General features: G+C 40.2%; 2 protein-coding genes and 2 long non-coding RNA genes across 5 annotated transcripts in view; 1 reads left to right on the forward strand and 3 right to left on the reverse strand.

Annotated features, from left to right (window-relative positions):
* Window positions 1-14,730, reverse strand: part of Idh3g (Isocitrate dehydrogenase (NAD(+)) 3 non-catalytic subunit gamma) — a 194,528-nt gene that overhangs the window by 32,994 nt on the left and 146,804 nt on the right. The gene's annotated exons all lie outside the window — the stretch shown is intronic.
* On the forward strand, window positions 2,770-3,746 carry LOC138913508 (uncharacterized). The gene is made up of 2 exons (XR_011419276.1): window positions 2,770-3,199; window positions 3,470-3,746. It is a non-coding gene; the product is annotated as an uncharacterized lncRNA (long non-coding RNA).
* Window positions 4,262-5,450, reverse strand: LOC138913509 (uncharacterized). Of its 2 annotated transcripts, none has more exons than XR_011419278.1 (3): window positions 5,351-5,450; window positions 5,143-5,297; window positions 4,262-5,005 (listed from the first exon to the last, which is right to left on the reverse strand). It is a non-coding gene; the product is annotated as an uncharacterized lncRNA (long non-coding RNA). The 2 variants fall into 2 exon arrangements; XR_011419277.1 differs by having other exon boundaries at window positions 4,262-4,658; window positions 4,766-5,005; window positions 5,143-5,444.
* LOC108059698 (transcription factor sma-9) lies at window positions 12,570-14,033 on the reverse strand. Its single transcript, XM_017145106.3, has 2 exons — window positions 13,479-14,033; window positions 12,570-13,103 (listed from the first exon to the last, which is right to left on the reverse strand). The coding sequence occupies exons 1-2, from the start codon at window positions 13,932-13,934 to the stop codon at window positions 12,627-12,629; spliced, it is 933 nt and encodes a 310-aa protein (XP_017000595.2). The 5' UTR covers window positions 13,935-14,033; the 3' UTR covers window positions 12,570-12,626.

Raw genomic sequence — 14,730 nt, forward strand, 5'->3', positions numbered from 1 at the left:
CTGACGGCCGCAGGTGCAGCCGCAAAAGTGACGCAAATTTTGTTTGCCCAACGCTCTCCTCTATATAACAATTACATGCATTTAAAATCTGGTTTCGGTTTAGAGATTCGTGGTTGGTTTCAACTCGCGTTGGACACGCTGGCCATTCTGGACAGGTAAATCAGGGATGCAAATGAACACTTTGATACCCGAAAAAAATCAGCTACTTTGAGAGAACTTAGGTATTAGAAAATTGATAAAATAATAGTTATAAATATTTTTATTTTTTAAATTAAACTCCGTGTTATTTTAAAATATTTAAAAAATTATAAGACTTTAACTTTAATTTTAAAGGATTTAATGAAAAATATTATGATTTTAAGTTTACTTTAAATTTGATTCTTTTTTGGGGATATAAGTGTGACTAATACATTTTTTACATAATTTCCAAAATTAAATACATAACACATTAAAAAACTGACAACAGTTGGATTTAAGCACGACTTTCACATTTTGTAAAATCCCTGCATCCCTGTAAAAATCAGCAGTTTATTCTGCGGCTGCAACATCCCTGATTTGCATGTGCAATGCTAAAATCCCAGATTGAATTGCTGATAGCAGCGAGTTGCGAATTACGTTCCAATTTGTTAATGGGTCTAATCAACGTGCATTGTATTGACAACCGGCCTCCGCATCTAATGGAATCCCCCATTATTGGGCTTGGATCCAAATCATTATCAACAGAATAAGGTCAAGGCAGAGTGTATATTTTATTTGCCCGCAAACCCCAAAATAAACGTGAGGCAGCAGCTGCTTGCTGGCAAAGCTCAACCTCGAAACCGGAACATAATATAATAATCTCATAATGTGGAATTAGAGGAGCGTAAAATTAGCCCCGAACCGATGTGGGTGTTCCACCTCCTTATGCATGCATAATAGAGTATGGAAGTAGGGAGGAATAAAATGAATTCAGAAAGCAAGGTACAACAAATTAAAATATTAAAAAAATAAATTGTGTTGTTACAAGAAGGGTGAATCCACAAAATACTCGTAGAATAAAAAACGTTCTTAAACAACCTTAAAATGTGCCTCTTGCCCCTATCTTTACAGATTTTGTATAAGTGTAAATGCCATTTCGTAGTTCTTATTAATACCTCTCACAATGTAAAAGAAAATTTTAAAATCGGTCCATTCATTAAAAAGATATGAACAAATAATGCATTTTCCGATAGATGGCGCCACTGTTAAGCAACTGCTTGCGTTGCTGCTTACATATCTGCATCTCCCTCGCACTCCCTTTAGCTGAGTAACGGGTATTTGATAGTTGAGGTATTCGACTTTAGCGTTTCCTGTTGTTTAAATGAAATAAAAGTGGATAAAAGTTTTCATACTAGTATTTTTGCCCAGCCTCTTTCTCAGAAGACGCCAGTTGGTCATTAATTTGTTTGTCCTGTCCCCTCCCAGTATTCGTTTCCCTTTTTACCCTTCACGCTTTGCTTATCGCTCATTACACTCTTCCTTATTCCCGCATACGGCTCCTTTGAGCTGGTTTATTTTCCCGTCCCGGTGAAAGCGTCATCCTTTGTATGGGAACCGATTCCGATTCCTTTTCCATTAGCACTTTAATATTTAATGACTCCTGTTTATCGCACATAATTGAATCCTGGCCCGTGGTCTCGGGGCAGTCGGAGAGTCGAAGCTCTTTCTGCAGATGGCCTTTATTATTTGCCTTTGGCTTATTGCTCATTATATTATTATCTTTTGTTTGTAATATCCGCAGTATGGCTTGAGCCCCGGCATTTTTATGAGGCTTCATTATTTGGTTTTTATTCTTATAAATAATGCAGGGGAAAATCTCTTTGCTCCTCGGTTTCTCGGGCATAATTCTCAATCAGAATTCAGACACACATGGCCCAGCATGATTTTCTTTATAGGTCTCTCGGCTTTCTCCGCTTTTCCCCTGATATCATTACCGCCGCCGTCGGTTCGTTAGTAAAAGTTACAGCGCCTTTTTCAGTTCAGTTTTCTTCTTGGCCAAAAGGAAGGGCATTACCAAAAATTTAATTAATGTATTTTCTTCGTGTTTTCGCATATTCATGCCTCAAAAATTGGGTGCATGTGTGGCACGTTTTGCTCATTAGCCATTTAGGTGGTATAAATATGCATTAAACCATCTCGCCGAAAGCGAATCCTTCCTAGCCCGAAACCGAGAACCGAGACGTTAGTTACAATTTATGGCCAAGACATGAAATGGACAAAAAAACACACTCTCACCCATGGAAATGGAAGAAACTCTGGCGAAAATTCAAGTGCAAGGCAAACTTAAGGAAGCCGAGGGGCCAAGGACACTGGCCTTTTGTCCTAATGAAAAGACAACAAAATGCGAAGGATAAACGACTGAAGGAAAAAGCTTCCACGCTTCCTTTTCATTTCCTCCAAAGCTCCTTGCCCAAAAGCTTTGTACCGCAATTGTCGAAATATACATTTGACAGGCCCATAATTGCCCCTAAACATGGGCTCTTGGTCCTCGGGACCCGGGAAAAAATTTGCAAATTTAACCTGCATAAATTAAACGCAAAACTGTTGTATCAAAAGGAAAAAAATTCACATCCACATCCACAGTTATTTATTATGCGGTGACCCACAGGAGAAAATATAAAAATAAAGCAAAAGAGTTTTGTTGAAAGCTAAAAACGGAAAAGGAAAAGACCTGTATAAGCCGCCCACAGCCATAACTCAAATTTGTATATAAATTTTTGCTTTTTCTAGAGCGCCGTGGAAGCCGCAAAATGGCCAGCGACACGCCGCCCCAGTTAACTTTGCCTTCAAACATCATTTGTCACAGGGCCAAAAGGGAAAATGGCCCGCAGGGAAATAACTAGCAAAGCAAAAGCGAATTTTCACGGCTCTTTAAGCGGCCAGACTTCGATACAAAAATGTGTTTTGCTTATTAGATGAGCCAGGCAACCCTGGCCATCCATCAGGCGTGCAGCAACACTGACGGCAGTCTGACGTTGATTGCCCACCCACTCCTCACACAAGTAAAAGATCACACCAAAGCAATCTAATCCGGTGCCGGGCAAATTGTCCAATGCTTTTTGTGCTGTGTCTTGCGGTTGACAGGCGGGCGAACATTTTGACAGCCCCCAAAAACCAGGCGAAAAATTGGTAAAGGGGTACTAACCAGAGATGCAATGCGGTTCGGTGGTTCTCAGAATTTGTAAGTAATACAGATGCTTTCCCTTGCCAATTAAAACGTTTTTGCTTCAGTTAAGTGATTTACGTATTATAATAAAAATCAACCATGTTCTTCAAATAGAGTTTACTATAAAACAAAAATATTTAAACTTAAAAATTTATATTTAAATTATAAAGAAATATATTTGTTTGTTAAGAAGAATACGGAATTCTGTTCAGGCAAGCGTGAAACTTTCTTCGCACTCTGAAATGTATGCAATACTTTTTGCTATATTTTTCCCGTATTTTCCAGCTAATCAAATGCAAGTGGGGACTCAGACTCCGTGAGGTATTTGTGCCAAAGCCCCATAAAATGCACACGTGTTGTGGATAAGAAGTCGCAAATGCCACGCCCACCGTTCAGTTGAAGAAGCCTTGACATGTTTAGCATAAATTTAGCTGATGACCTCAATTCCGGCTTAAAGGCAAAGAGCATAAAGCGAAAATATATTCTGCTTATCCGTCCAGAAGTTCAGTGCAATTAATGGCGAGCATTTGCTTGTGCATTTTAATAAAATGATTAAAATTTATTTGCCAGCTGACAGCTCAATTTGTGACCTCTGCTCAAAGGCATAAGGCTGACCTTCTGACCCCCCTGAGCTCTTAATTTGCCCCTTTGGGCGGATAACTGGCGGCAGCAACAGTCGGTGCCATAAATAAGACCCAGACCCATGCAATTATGCGCTTGAGCTGTCATTGCAGCGGCCCTGCTCGTTGGTGTGAAAATTGCATATTGGCATAAATTAATCAGCAGCGACAACGCCTGCGATTGCGAGGCCATCAGCTATCAGCTGGCCATGATTGCACTGGCCAACTGGCCAATTGGCCAACTGTCGTCGCCGACTGACTGCCTGAGTGACTCACGAAGTCGATTCGCTGGATGTGGATGCCTGCAGGCCTTGGCTGCACTGGAATCTGGAATTAATATACGCACGGCCAACTGCGGAATGTGGATAAGAAATTCGCATTCGCATCGACGACAGATTGAGTTGTGTTTGATTTGAATCAATCAGTGAATTAATCACGCCCACAGCTAAGGCTTTTACTCACGGACGCTGCATATCCTGAATATTTGATTGACACAATTAAGTTTGCCCATCCTCTGTCGGCTTTGTCATCCATCTATTGACTTTTGATACTTTAATTTATTAATTATAGTTTCTCTGATTTATTTTTTCTACTGTTTTTTTTAGCTACAAAATATTTTTGAATTAATTTAATTTAATTTTAAACTAGCCATTAAGTTTCGACTGAATTTATTTGTAATAACAATAATAATAATGTGTGCTAATTCGATAAATAATTTATGGGGTTTTGTTTACAATTCATACATAATTTAGAAACAAACATTGATTTTTAGAAACAAGTTTTCTTAACGTATTTCAATCAACTGGTTGTTTTTTTCGTATAAACCCAAACCTCAAATAATGGGAATCCTAAACCTATAATACGATTAAAATCTTTATTTTATTTTTCCGATTAGATAGGAAAATTTGAAAGTTCATTGAAAATCGAATAAGGTTCATAATGTTTGAGTGAAGGGACTTACCGATTAGCCGTTTTATTTCTATAAAAATATTTTCCTAGATTTTTTCAGACTATCCCAGATTTTCCCAGATGGCCTTCGCCCAATATATGCCTTCATTCAATTTCAATTTCCCCATCGACGACAGTTACACTCTGGCAGCTTTTCTCTTCAATTTGTGGTTGGCTCAGCTTAATTGATTTGCTTTAAGGCTGGGTCGCAAAAACTAGTTGCAGTAGGCAAAAAGGGAAAACTTTGCCCCGACTGAAAGAAAACGGCAGACAATTAAGCCAGGGGCTTTTGTGAATGTGAGTGTGTGTTGGGGTGTGTGAAAAAGGGGTGGGATTTTCCGGTGGCAGGGGTAGAAGTCGGGGAAATTGAGAACTGCAGCAATTACTTACTTGAAATCTGTTGGGGTCTCGAGACTCGAGTCCCGAGTCTCGACTCTTGTGGCTGCGGCGTGAAAGTGAAATACTTTGGCAAGGACTTTGCCATTGTTGCGGTTTGGCTGCTGCATCTGTTGTTTGTGCGAAAAGATTGCGCCACCGTCATTTATCTGTGAACTGTGTCAAGCATTTGGTTTCGTTTTGATTTGCGATTTTAATGGACCTTCTTTTTTATCCTTTTTTTTCGGTTGAGTGCAAATTGCGTAAGGTTCTTCCGGCTGTGGCTTTAATTTATAATTACAACAATGCCACCGAAAGTGGCCTGCACTTAAAACCCTTTTACCCTCACCCCAAAAAAACCCCATTTGGAAATGCACATCGAATTAACAATTTTAAAACGAGGCGTGGAAATTCCATTGGTTAAGTACACACAAAAAACAGCAACACAACAGACAGACAGCAACAAAAAATGGGGAAAAATCACTTAAAAATGTGTGAGAAATTAATTGCAATTGCGAACCGAATTGGATAACCGCATACAAAAGCGCGGATGGTCCATTTTATTGTGTGGTAAGAAGCGAAAAAATAACAATTGACGGGGAAAAAATGGAACTCAACCAGTTGAAATTATTTGAGACAGTTTAATGGCAGTTATATTGATGATATCGACTTTACAGGAGTAATGGTCACCGTTGGAGATTTATGGGAAATTTATGAAAATTCCAATATAATAATTTAAAATTTATTTATACAGAAACATGTAACTAAGCTGTAATTTTTGTGGATTACTTCTATTAAAAATGTACAAACATTTCTTTGATAAACATTAAACTCAAGGTAATGTCCCCTAAGCCTACAACTTTTTGGCTTAGTCCTCCTTGAGTTCTCCGCACGTAGGAGATTTACCAGTCAATCGACATTGTTTATTTATGGCATCGGTGGGGCAACGGAGGTAATTTGAGTTAACCAAACAGCCAGCCCACATTTATGCAAAACGATTTCGAATCAATTTAGCCGCAGATGTTTTTAAATGGCTCGATGCCATTAGAGGGCTCGTCCTTCGTCCTTTGGCATTTCGCCAAGGCAGAAGCAGAAGGAGTGGCTGTCGAGTCGAGTCAAGTTCCTGTCTTTTAAGCGCCTGCCGTGCAATCACTCAAAGTTGTCCGCATTTGCATAAACACTTCTAATCCTAATGCCATGCAAGCTGCAGCCGAGTCCTTTGCCGGTTCAACATCCGGTTCTTGCCCTGCTCGACTCCCTTCCAACAGGTCCTGCTCTCCTGGCTACTTACAGTCAATTGCCCCCGTTCCTTTTCCTTCCAAGTTGAAGTGACATCGCTAAACTGACAGACAGCCAGCCAACCAACCAACCTACCAAGTGTGGCTCCTCGAACTCCCGCTCCTTATCCTGCTCCTCATCAACGCAATTGGTCTGCGGTGGGACAAATGTTGCGTGCCAGGACACCGTTTCCCTTTTCCTTGTGGCCTCCACCTCCATCGCTGCGATGGCGATGGCTGCGATTTCGTCAAACAAACGTCGAGTGGGCTGAATGGATCACGCACACAACAGACTTGCATGTCATTCATTCTCAGCCGGACTCAAGTCCAAGGCACATCGAGAAAAATATATTATTATTTACATATTTATTACATAATTATAATTTATTTCAGTTGGTAAAATATCTAGAATATGTATTTTAATATATCAGATAAAATATAAAAATATTTTACAATTATTATTTATAATTATTTACCAAAAATTTTGATTTTATATATAGAGTGTCATACCGACTTAAATTTGTAATAAAATTTGCAAATAATTAGAATTTAGACCTGGAAATTTTAATTTTGGTCCATATATTGTAAAAAAAATGTGATTAACCCCTAATGAAAATAAGAAAAATTGAGGATAAAATTTACTTTTCTAAACATTTGAACATTTGGCAAAAGTATACGATTTTTTCAAGTCAATTACAATATATAATAATTATAAAATAACGTTAATAAAAACACTGATAAATGAAACTATGTTAACATACATTTTTCTCAGTGCCAGGAGCAAAAGCTGGACATCCTGGCCAAGGAGCCTTCGAAGCTGGGAGCTGTGGAAGCGCTTAGGCTGTCAGTCAGCGTGTCAGTTGTGCGGCATTTCATTGGTTTTGGCTCCCACACGATGGCCTCGTCCTCGGCCGAAAGTTGCGGACAATTGACAGCTGAGGCAGGTCCCCTCTCCATCCTTTCCCTTCCAGAAAGTGTCCTTTTTGCTCTCTCTTTAATTTGCGACCCTCCTGCCAGGGGTCCTGTCTTAAAGTGCCAAACTAGCCCGCTTTTTGCCCATTAGCTGGCCTTCAGTTGCAGCTGCTGCTTTTGCTCTTGCAGCTATTTGTTGGCTGCTTATTAAAAAGTTTGGCTCAGAAAAAAAAAAAACGTTGATTAAGTCTGGCGAACTGCGGTGAATTTCTCATGGCTATACCCTTTATAAAACTTCCTTTGAAAGGGATTTATTTATTTTGGTTTTAAATAATTAAAAGAATTTAAAGAGTATTTTAAGGCAATTAATGTTTTAAATTTAACAAAAAAATTTCTTATCTGATTTAAATAATTTTCAATAATTATGTCATCTAAAAACATATATCAGTTTCTTATTTTTATAGAGCATGTATGGTGGCTTTAATAATAAACTGAATTTAAAGAGTATTTCAAAGCAATCAATGATTTTAAATTAATAAAAATATTTTCTAAATTATTTACATTCGAAGATATTACATTAAATCGAAGTACCTATATCAGTTAGTTATTTATAAAGGGCATTTAGCCTTTGCGAAAGCCAGCAATTTCGTTTATCCTAATTTTTTGTATGAAAAACTTTTCCAAATAATTCCAGTTATTCGCTCGGAATTCGCTCTCGACTGTACGACGCTCGCACTGAAATTACAATGCATTCGAAGTGCCTTGGGTGAAAGGAGGAGGAAAAGCTCAGGGGTTCAGAGCTCAAAGGGAGGGAGTGGAGTTGGGTTTCAGCTGGCAGTTGGAGGACTTGTCCCCTAAACTGGCGCACTTTGCATAAATTTCAACTTGAAGCATTGCACTTACTTGACACATTTCGTTTACCCACCGCCCACCTTTCACCTCATTCAACTTTGTTGTTGTTCATTCGGAAAAAGATGAAAAAAAGTTTTTGTCTTTTGCTCTCTGGCTCTGCAGCAGCAACAATTTACCGTTAAAAGCTCAACATTGTTACACTGGTTTTTCACTTTTCACTAAGTACCGGGTTTGTGTTACCTGTTAGCCATAAAAAAAAGAAGGTGCCAAAGCACAAGAGGAATATAGAGCCGCGGGCGGAATGAGATCCATCCAGCCAAGTGCGTTGAGTAATCTGCTCAAGTTTTGCCGGCGTCTTTTGTGCAACGTGCGAAGTTTGTCACTCCGTCAGTGAAATGGCAAAAGGGGACTGGATCTATCCACCCATCCACACCTCCACCCACCTGCACTTTCCGTAATCCACTTTCCTGTAGAGACATCAGCATACACCTGGCGAAGGATCTCTGGATGGACCGAAGGGCGGGGCAGTTGTCGTGTCAACACAAGTTTTGCATTTGGCGATGTGTTTTCCTCGGTATGTCCCTCCCTTTATTTTTTTGTTTTTTTTTTGCCCCCTGCAAGTTGTTAAATGAGTTTTCATAGTTTTTCGTGGGTGGATATATAGAGCAGCACACACACCCTTTCGCTGTCTCTGTTTGCTGAAAATTAATATTTTCCCTTAGCCCATTTCACTCTTTATAAAGTTCACCATTGCCACTGGGGTGCATTTGCTTAGCATCAAAGTTTTCGCTTTATAGCGGATTTTTATTAAAACCCCAGGAAGTAAGAAGAAGTAAGGTTTTCTCGGAGGGAAAGTTTTCAAACATAATGGAAGTTATACTTACCAGAGGGACTCGCAATTTATTGGTAAGGAGAGCGAACAGTTTGGTAACATGTGTTAGAAATTGTTAGCACATGGGAGTGAAGATAAAGTTGAATTCAGTTTAATGAAACCAAGTTCATGTTTATGGCTTTTAATCAAAGTATCACAAAGAATATATAATGATAGCAAGACATTTATAACTGGGCAAAGAGAGCATTAACAAGAGAGAATGGTATAGTGGAGTACCTCGTGCGAGGGAGATGGAGATATGCAAACAGCAAAGCGACTGCTTGCACTGCTTGCATTTCATTGTAACATAATGAACATAACTTTTGATTGAATGGTCCGATTTAAAAATTTTCTTCTACATTTCGATAGGTATTAATAAATACAACTGAATGGCATTTACACTTGTGATCCTGATCAAGAATATATATAATATATAATACATACTTTCTCACGAATACAATATTCCTATATAACAGGTATAAAAATGCAATTAAGAAGAAGTTCATTTCATTAAACTAAGCATTGTTTTAGTTTGTCAGAGTTCAACCAATAAGCGGGTGATAAATCAACATATTCATAACCTTTAATCAAGCTAATAGCCACCATCAGATGAACAGAACATTGGCCATAATTAATCAGTGGAAATATAATAACCGTCATTAAACTAAACAAACACATTGTGCCATTCAGAGAGTTCCTCGTTCGCATAAATTTCAATACGCAAGGTACACAGCACTTAACCCATGATAGCCCCCTCCAAAAGCCACCCCCTCAGAATACATTTCCAATTAACTGGGGGAACAACTCCCCAACTTCCGTACCCAGTTTGGTAAATAATAATAGCCGGCCAAATGTTTAATGATATGAAATTAATGCGCAAATATCGGAGGCTTCAGTGCCATCAAAGCGAATAGTAAATGGGATACAATTTCCCGATGGTTGCGGACCATCGAGAATTTTCACAGCTGCGGTGGGGCCGCCAGGTGAAAATGTAAATGATATGCGATGTGATATCGGCCTCAAGCTGAGCGGAATAAATTGACTCTCTTCGACTATGCCAAGTTTTGCCACATTTGTATTTGTTCAAAAGTCAATTTAAGAACCGAAAAATTTTCATTTGCATGCCAGTCGCACAATCAAAAGAACTCGTCGAACCTCACAGCAAATTATGTTGTTGCCTGAGATTTTTATGGTCTTTGCCCATGCACACACACACTTAACGCCTATTTCCCACGAAAAAATCAACCATAAATACAATATTTCCCGCAACTTTTCGGGGGAAAACAACAACAGATTTGATTTTACTCAGTTTCGGTTTCGATGCGAGGCCGAAAATTTTTATTGTCCAGCAATATTGAGGCAGGAAAAGTGTAGGAAAAGCGACGGAATACGCATGAAATTTGATTTGCTTCATTGAATTGATTTCATTTCATTTGTTTTGATTTGTTCTGTATCCTCGCCCGCCTCCCCCGAAAAACGCAAGAACGCAAATTGGAAACCGGACCCCGGATAACAAAAACTGGCACCATCTGAATTGGTGAATTGGTGAATTCGAGCGCCGAAATGAATACATTTCGGTTGAGTTCGAGGCGTGTCTGGGGGGCAGGCATTTGGATTTGGCTTTAGCTTCAGATTTGTAGTGGTGGGCGGGATGAGGGGCTGGGAGGGGCGTGGCGGCATTGTGGTTTATGCTGATACTGTTGACTGACATTCGGGGTCTGGGCCTGACTTTTAGTAGTAGTTTATTTAGTTGTTGGAGCGATCAACACTTGCCAGATTGCTTTGGCATTAAAGTGTCAGCAAATATTCCGGATTCTGGATGGCTGCGGAGTGGAATGTTGGGCCTGGCGTTCAGGCATTTGGCATCTGGCTCTCAGAATGTCCGGAATGGGGAAAATGGTCCTGTTCCGGTGATGATTTGGCCACATGCGGCTTAATGCCCTCTAAAAGCCTTGACTCCGGTCTGCAGAGAGAGAAATGAAGCGGCCTAAGGTGAAATATTCAGCAAATTAGAGATAAATAAATAAAAAAAAAATTATTATTTACAATTACTTTAAAATAAAAGAAATTATTGGTTTGGGAAATAGAAAAAATCCAAATATAGATATACAAAAAATAAAAAGCTTTTGTAATTTATTATTTTTAATTTTAAGGAAGACTTTTGGGAAAGTTTCATCCCGATAGCATCAAAACTGATTAACTAGTTTACAGACAGACGGACGGACAGAGAGACAAATAGACGGTCAGACAGACAGGCATGTAAATTAATATTTTAAATTCTGAATTTGTTTAGGTATGCCTTTTTTTTCAGTGCCACAATAGGGTAAGTTCAACAAAATCCCTAGTCAAGCAAGACAAAACCTGCTTCTCAATTGAACCCTTTTTGTCCGCCTGTCGACGGCGGATGGCAAGAGGCTCTTAGAATGTAGCCAAACTATAAATTGGGTAGTTATTCGGGCTCAGTTTGCCATCTTAGAGATACATTTTATTGGGCCAGATCATAAATCGAACTGGCGATAGCTTCCTTCGATTGCTAGTTGATGCCAGATAACTCTTGTCTCGAGTACCAATCGCTTGTTTTCCCTTCGGGGAATTCGTGTCCAAATAGACGCCGCAAATAACCAAGAAAAACCCGCATCGTTACTTTAACCGCTCCCCGGTGAGCTTTTTACGGATCGAATCCTTTTGGCTTTCGGGGCAACTTTCACGATTTCCCAACTGATGACCCAATTAATACGCTGACAACCAACATTTATTTATTGCCATTTCATGTAAGCCAACTTTTCGAAGGCGTCGCAGAGCTGAAAAACTTTAAACTTAATGTCGTTGGCTCATCCTTTGTCAATTCCCCGATGAGAATGCCGAAACTAATCATTATTGAAAACGTGTGGTCCAAACTTTTGTAATGCGCCCCATTGTGTCACGCCCTTTTCCACTGTCACTCTCTCTCTAAAAAATAAAAGGGAGAGGAAACCGAAAAGGGAAACAGCAAAAAAAAACTGAAAAGTTATAACAAAATAGCTTTGGTCAAATTGTTTTACAAGCCAATTGGGTTTGGTGTCCTATTTTGGCACTGTCATGTTGCCTTTTTGGAGTCCTGCGGTTCCTAACGCTTCGATTGGCGCAGCAAAGTCCCGAAGGCGTTTGGCAGAGCAAGTTCTCCAGCGTTCCCTCGCTTTCCATTCGAAAAGAGGGTTATGCTTCTGATGAACTTTAAAATAAAGTGGTTGCCAGAGTGGAATTTAATGTATTTGAATTTGTGAGGGAAAAAGAATATTTTAGTGCAATTTTTCAGTAAAAATAGGTTTAATTCTTTTTTTAGTTTTTGATAAGTAATATACCTTTCAATCAGACGAATAAACAGACGTACGGACAGTCAGACGTACGGACAGTCAGACGGACGGACAGACGAACGGACATACGGACAATTTATAAATTTTTTCTGTCTTTGAAAACGATCAATCTATTATATATTTATTTGTTTTTCGATTTTAAAGAATTCTACAAAAATAAATTAAGTGTGTACAATATTTTTTAATAGGTTTGTTATTTATTTTATCAAAATAAAATGTATTGCAAAAGGCACTTCAATTGGAAAATATAGCTTTACCCTGCTCGTTGTATTCCCATTCTTGCGCCTGTCCCTTGACCGCTTGCCCCTCTTCTAAGTTCTGTCTTCGATGCTCCTGCTCCTGTTTGTGTTGCTGCAGCATTTGCTGCTGTTGTCCGGAAGCTCCTTCGATTTCCGTTTCCTCCCCGGAGGAGGATCTTCGATCCCGTACAGCTTTGTGCCGGGCCTCGGAGGCGGCACAGGCTGCTCTGTAGGCGGCCTTCTTCGTATTGGTGTAATCCAGTTTGGCGGAACGCAGCTGCTGCATTAGCATCTCCGCCCGCTGGCGAGCGGTATCCACCAGCTGCGTTTTTTCGCACAACTCCTGCTGGGCACCGGATGCAGCTGCCTCCGCGTTGCTCAGCGCATCCTCGGCGATTTTTACAGAGTTCCGCAGCGATTGCAATAGCGTTTGCGTCTGCTTCGCAGTGGCCACAGCGGCATTGAGATTTGTCTGAAAATGAGTTTTAAATTTTCAAATTAAAGGTTGGTCAAGCAATTATTAGGCATTTCAAAAATGTTGTAGTGGGGAAACCTGAGTAGTTGGAAAATGCGTGTTCTGGTTCACTTAGCATATTAATGGCTTATGGAATAAAATATGTCTTTTAAATTGTGATTTACATATTTAAACTATAAAGACAGTAGGGTTGCGGTTTTCATAGCTAGTGGGATTACCTCAGTAGTTGGGAAATGCGCGTTCTGGTACAAGTAGCATGTTAATGGCTAATGTAATCCAATATGTATTTTAAATTGTGGCTTAAGTATTTTGAACATCAAAACTTGTCTTGAAATTAATAATCAAATTTTAATATAGTTCAAGCAGTTTTACCTGTGATCCCACCAAGGAGTAGCTCTCCTCCTGGACGATAATCTCCGCCTCGTGCACTTCATCCTGCAGCTGCTCGAGAATCTGCTGTTTACCAGCCAGGGCTGCCTCCGCGGCCTTGGCAGCGGCAACCGCTTTTTCAGCTAACTGATGCTTCACCTGACGGGCGGCGGCCAGGGCAGCCGGAGCCTGGGTATCCGACGCCTTCTTGGCCTCCTGGGCCGCCTTCAGGGCAATATTCGAGGCCGTTTGCTTGGAGTTGGAGCCGTGCCTCAGGCCCATGGTCAGGTCCTCGGATCCTGTGTCCTGCGACCTGGAGCTGGAGATGCTGGGATGCTGCTGTTGCTGCTGGCAGTTCGAAGAACGTTGGTAGCTGGCTGAGAGGCTGGGCGAGATCAGGAGCAGGTGATAGAGAAGGAGGTGGACCAGCAGGATCGGTGGTGGCGATGCTATGCGCATAATTATGTGAGCCTTCAAAGTTGCTGCCAAGTTTGCCTTTTCAACTCCGGCTTGAACATTTTTACATTTCAAGTAGTTCCGCCCGGCCAACTGGGGAATAAAAAAATAAAATGTTTAACAAAGTTTTTTTGTTAGAAAAACTCTCGGCGTAGCAGGGCCGCATAACTTTTCCGCGCAATTTAACTTAACGTTCACGAGTTTCTCATTTTTATTTTCTTTTGTACTTTATTCACTTAGTTTTTTTCGCCCGCCCTGCCGTTGCTTTTCCTTGACATGGAAAAGTAGACTAACAATGCATGTGGCAACATTTTTTTTCGGCCTGTTGTTGAACAAGAATTAATTGGGTCGTCAAAGTCCTTCAGTCCCCGATAAGCTTTCAGCCTTATCAAAATGGCAGCTACAAAAAATAAAAAAAAGAGAGAGAAAATCAGGAAGGGAAAACAGAGAACTGGGAAAACCCAAGACGATTGCTTGGGTCATTTGTGCGTTGATCTGTTAATCCGAAAAGGGTTTTTGCCGGCTTGCCATGACGAAAGCCCCGGCTTTTCCCCCCATTTGATTGAGGACCCCAGAAAGCTTCGCCTCGCCATTAAGCGGGCAAGTTTGTTATAGCCCAAATACAAAAAAAGAAAAGGACCACTAGGCGTATGCGTAATAAAATCAACAACTTAAAATTTAAGCCCCCAAACAGGCACACACATATTTCTCTCTCAATTAGAGATAACAGATAACTTTAACAGTTTAAACTGTGTGTATATGTGGCCAGGACCACAGAGCAAATTTGACCAAAAGGGGG

Source organism: Drosophila takahashii, chromosome 3R (genome assembly GCF_030179915.1).
Source record: "Drosophila takahashii strain IR98-3 E-12201 chromosome 3R, DtakHiC1v2, whole genome shotgun sequence".
In the NCBI taxonomy this organism is placed as follows: domain Eukaryota; kingdom Metazoa; phylum Arthropoda; class Insecta; order Diptera; family Drosophilidae; genus Drosophila; species Drosophila takahashii.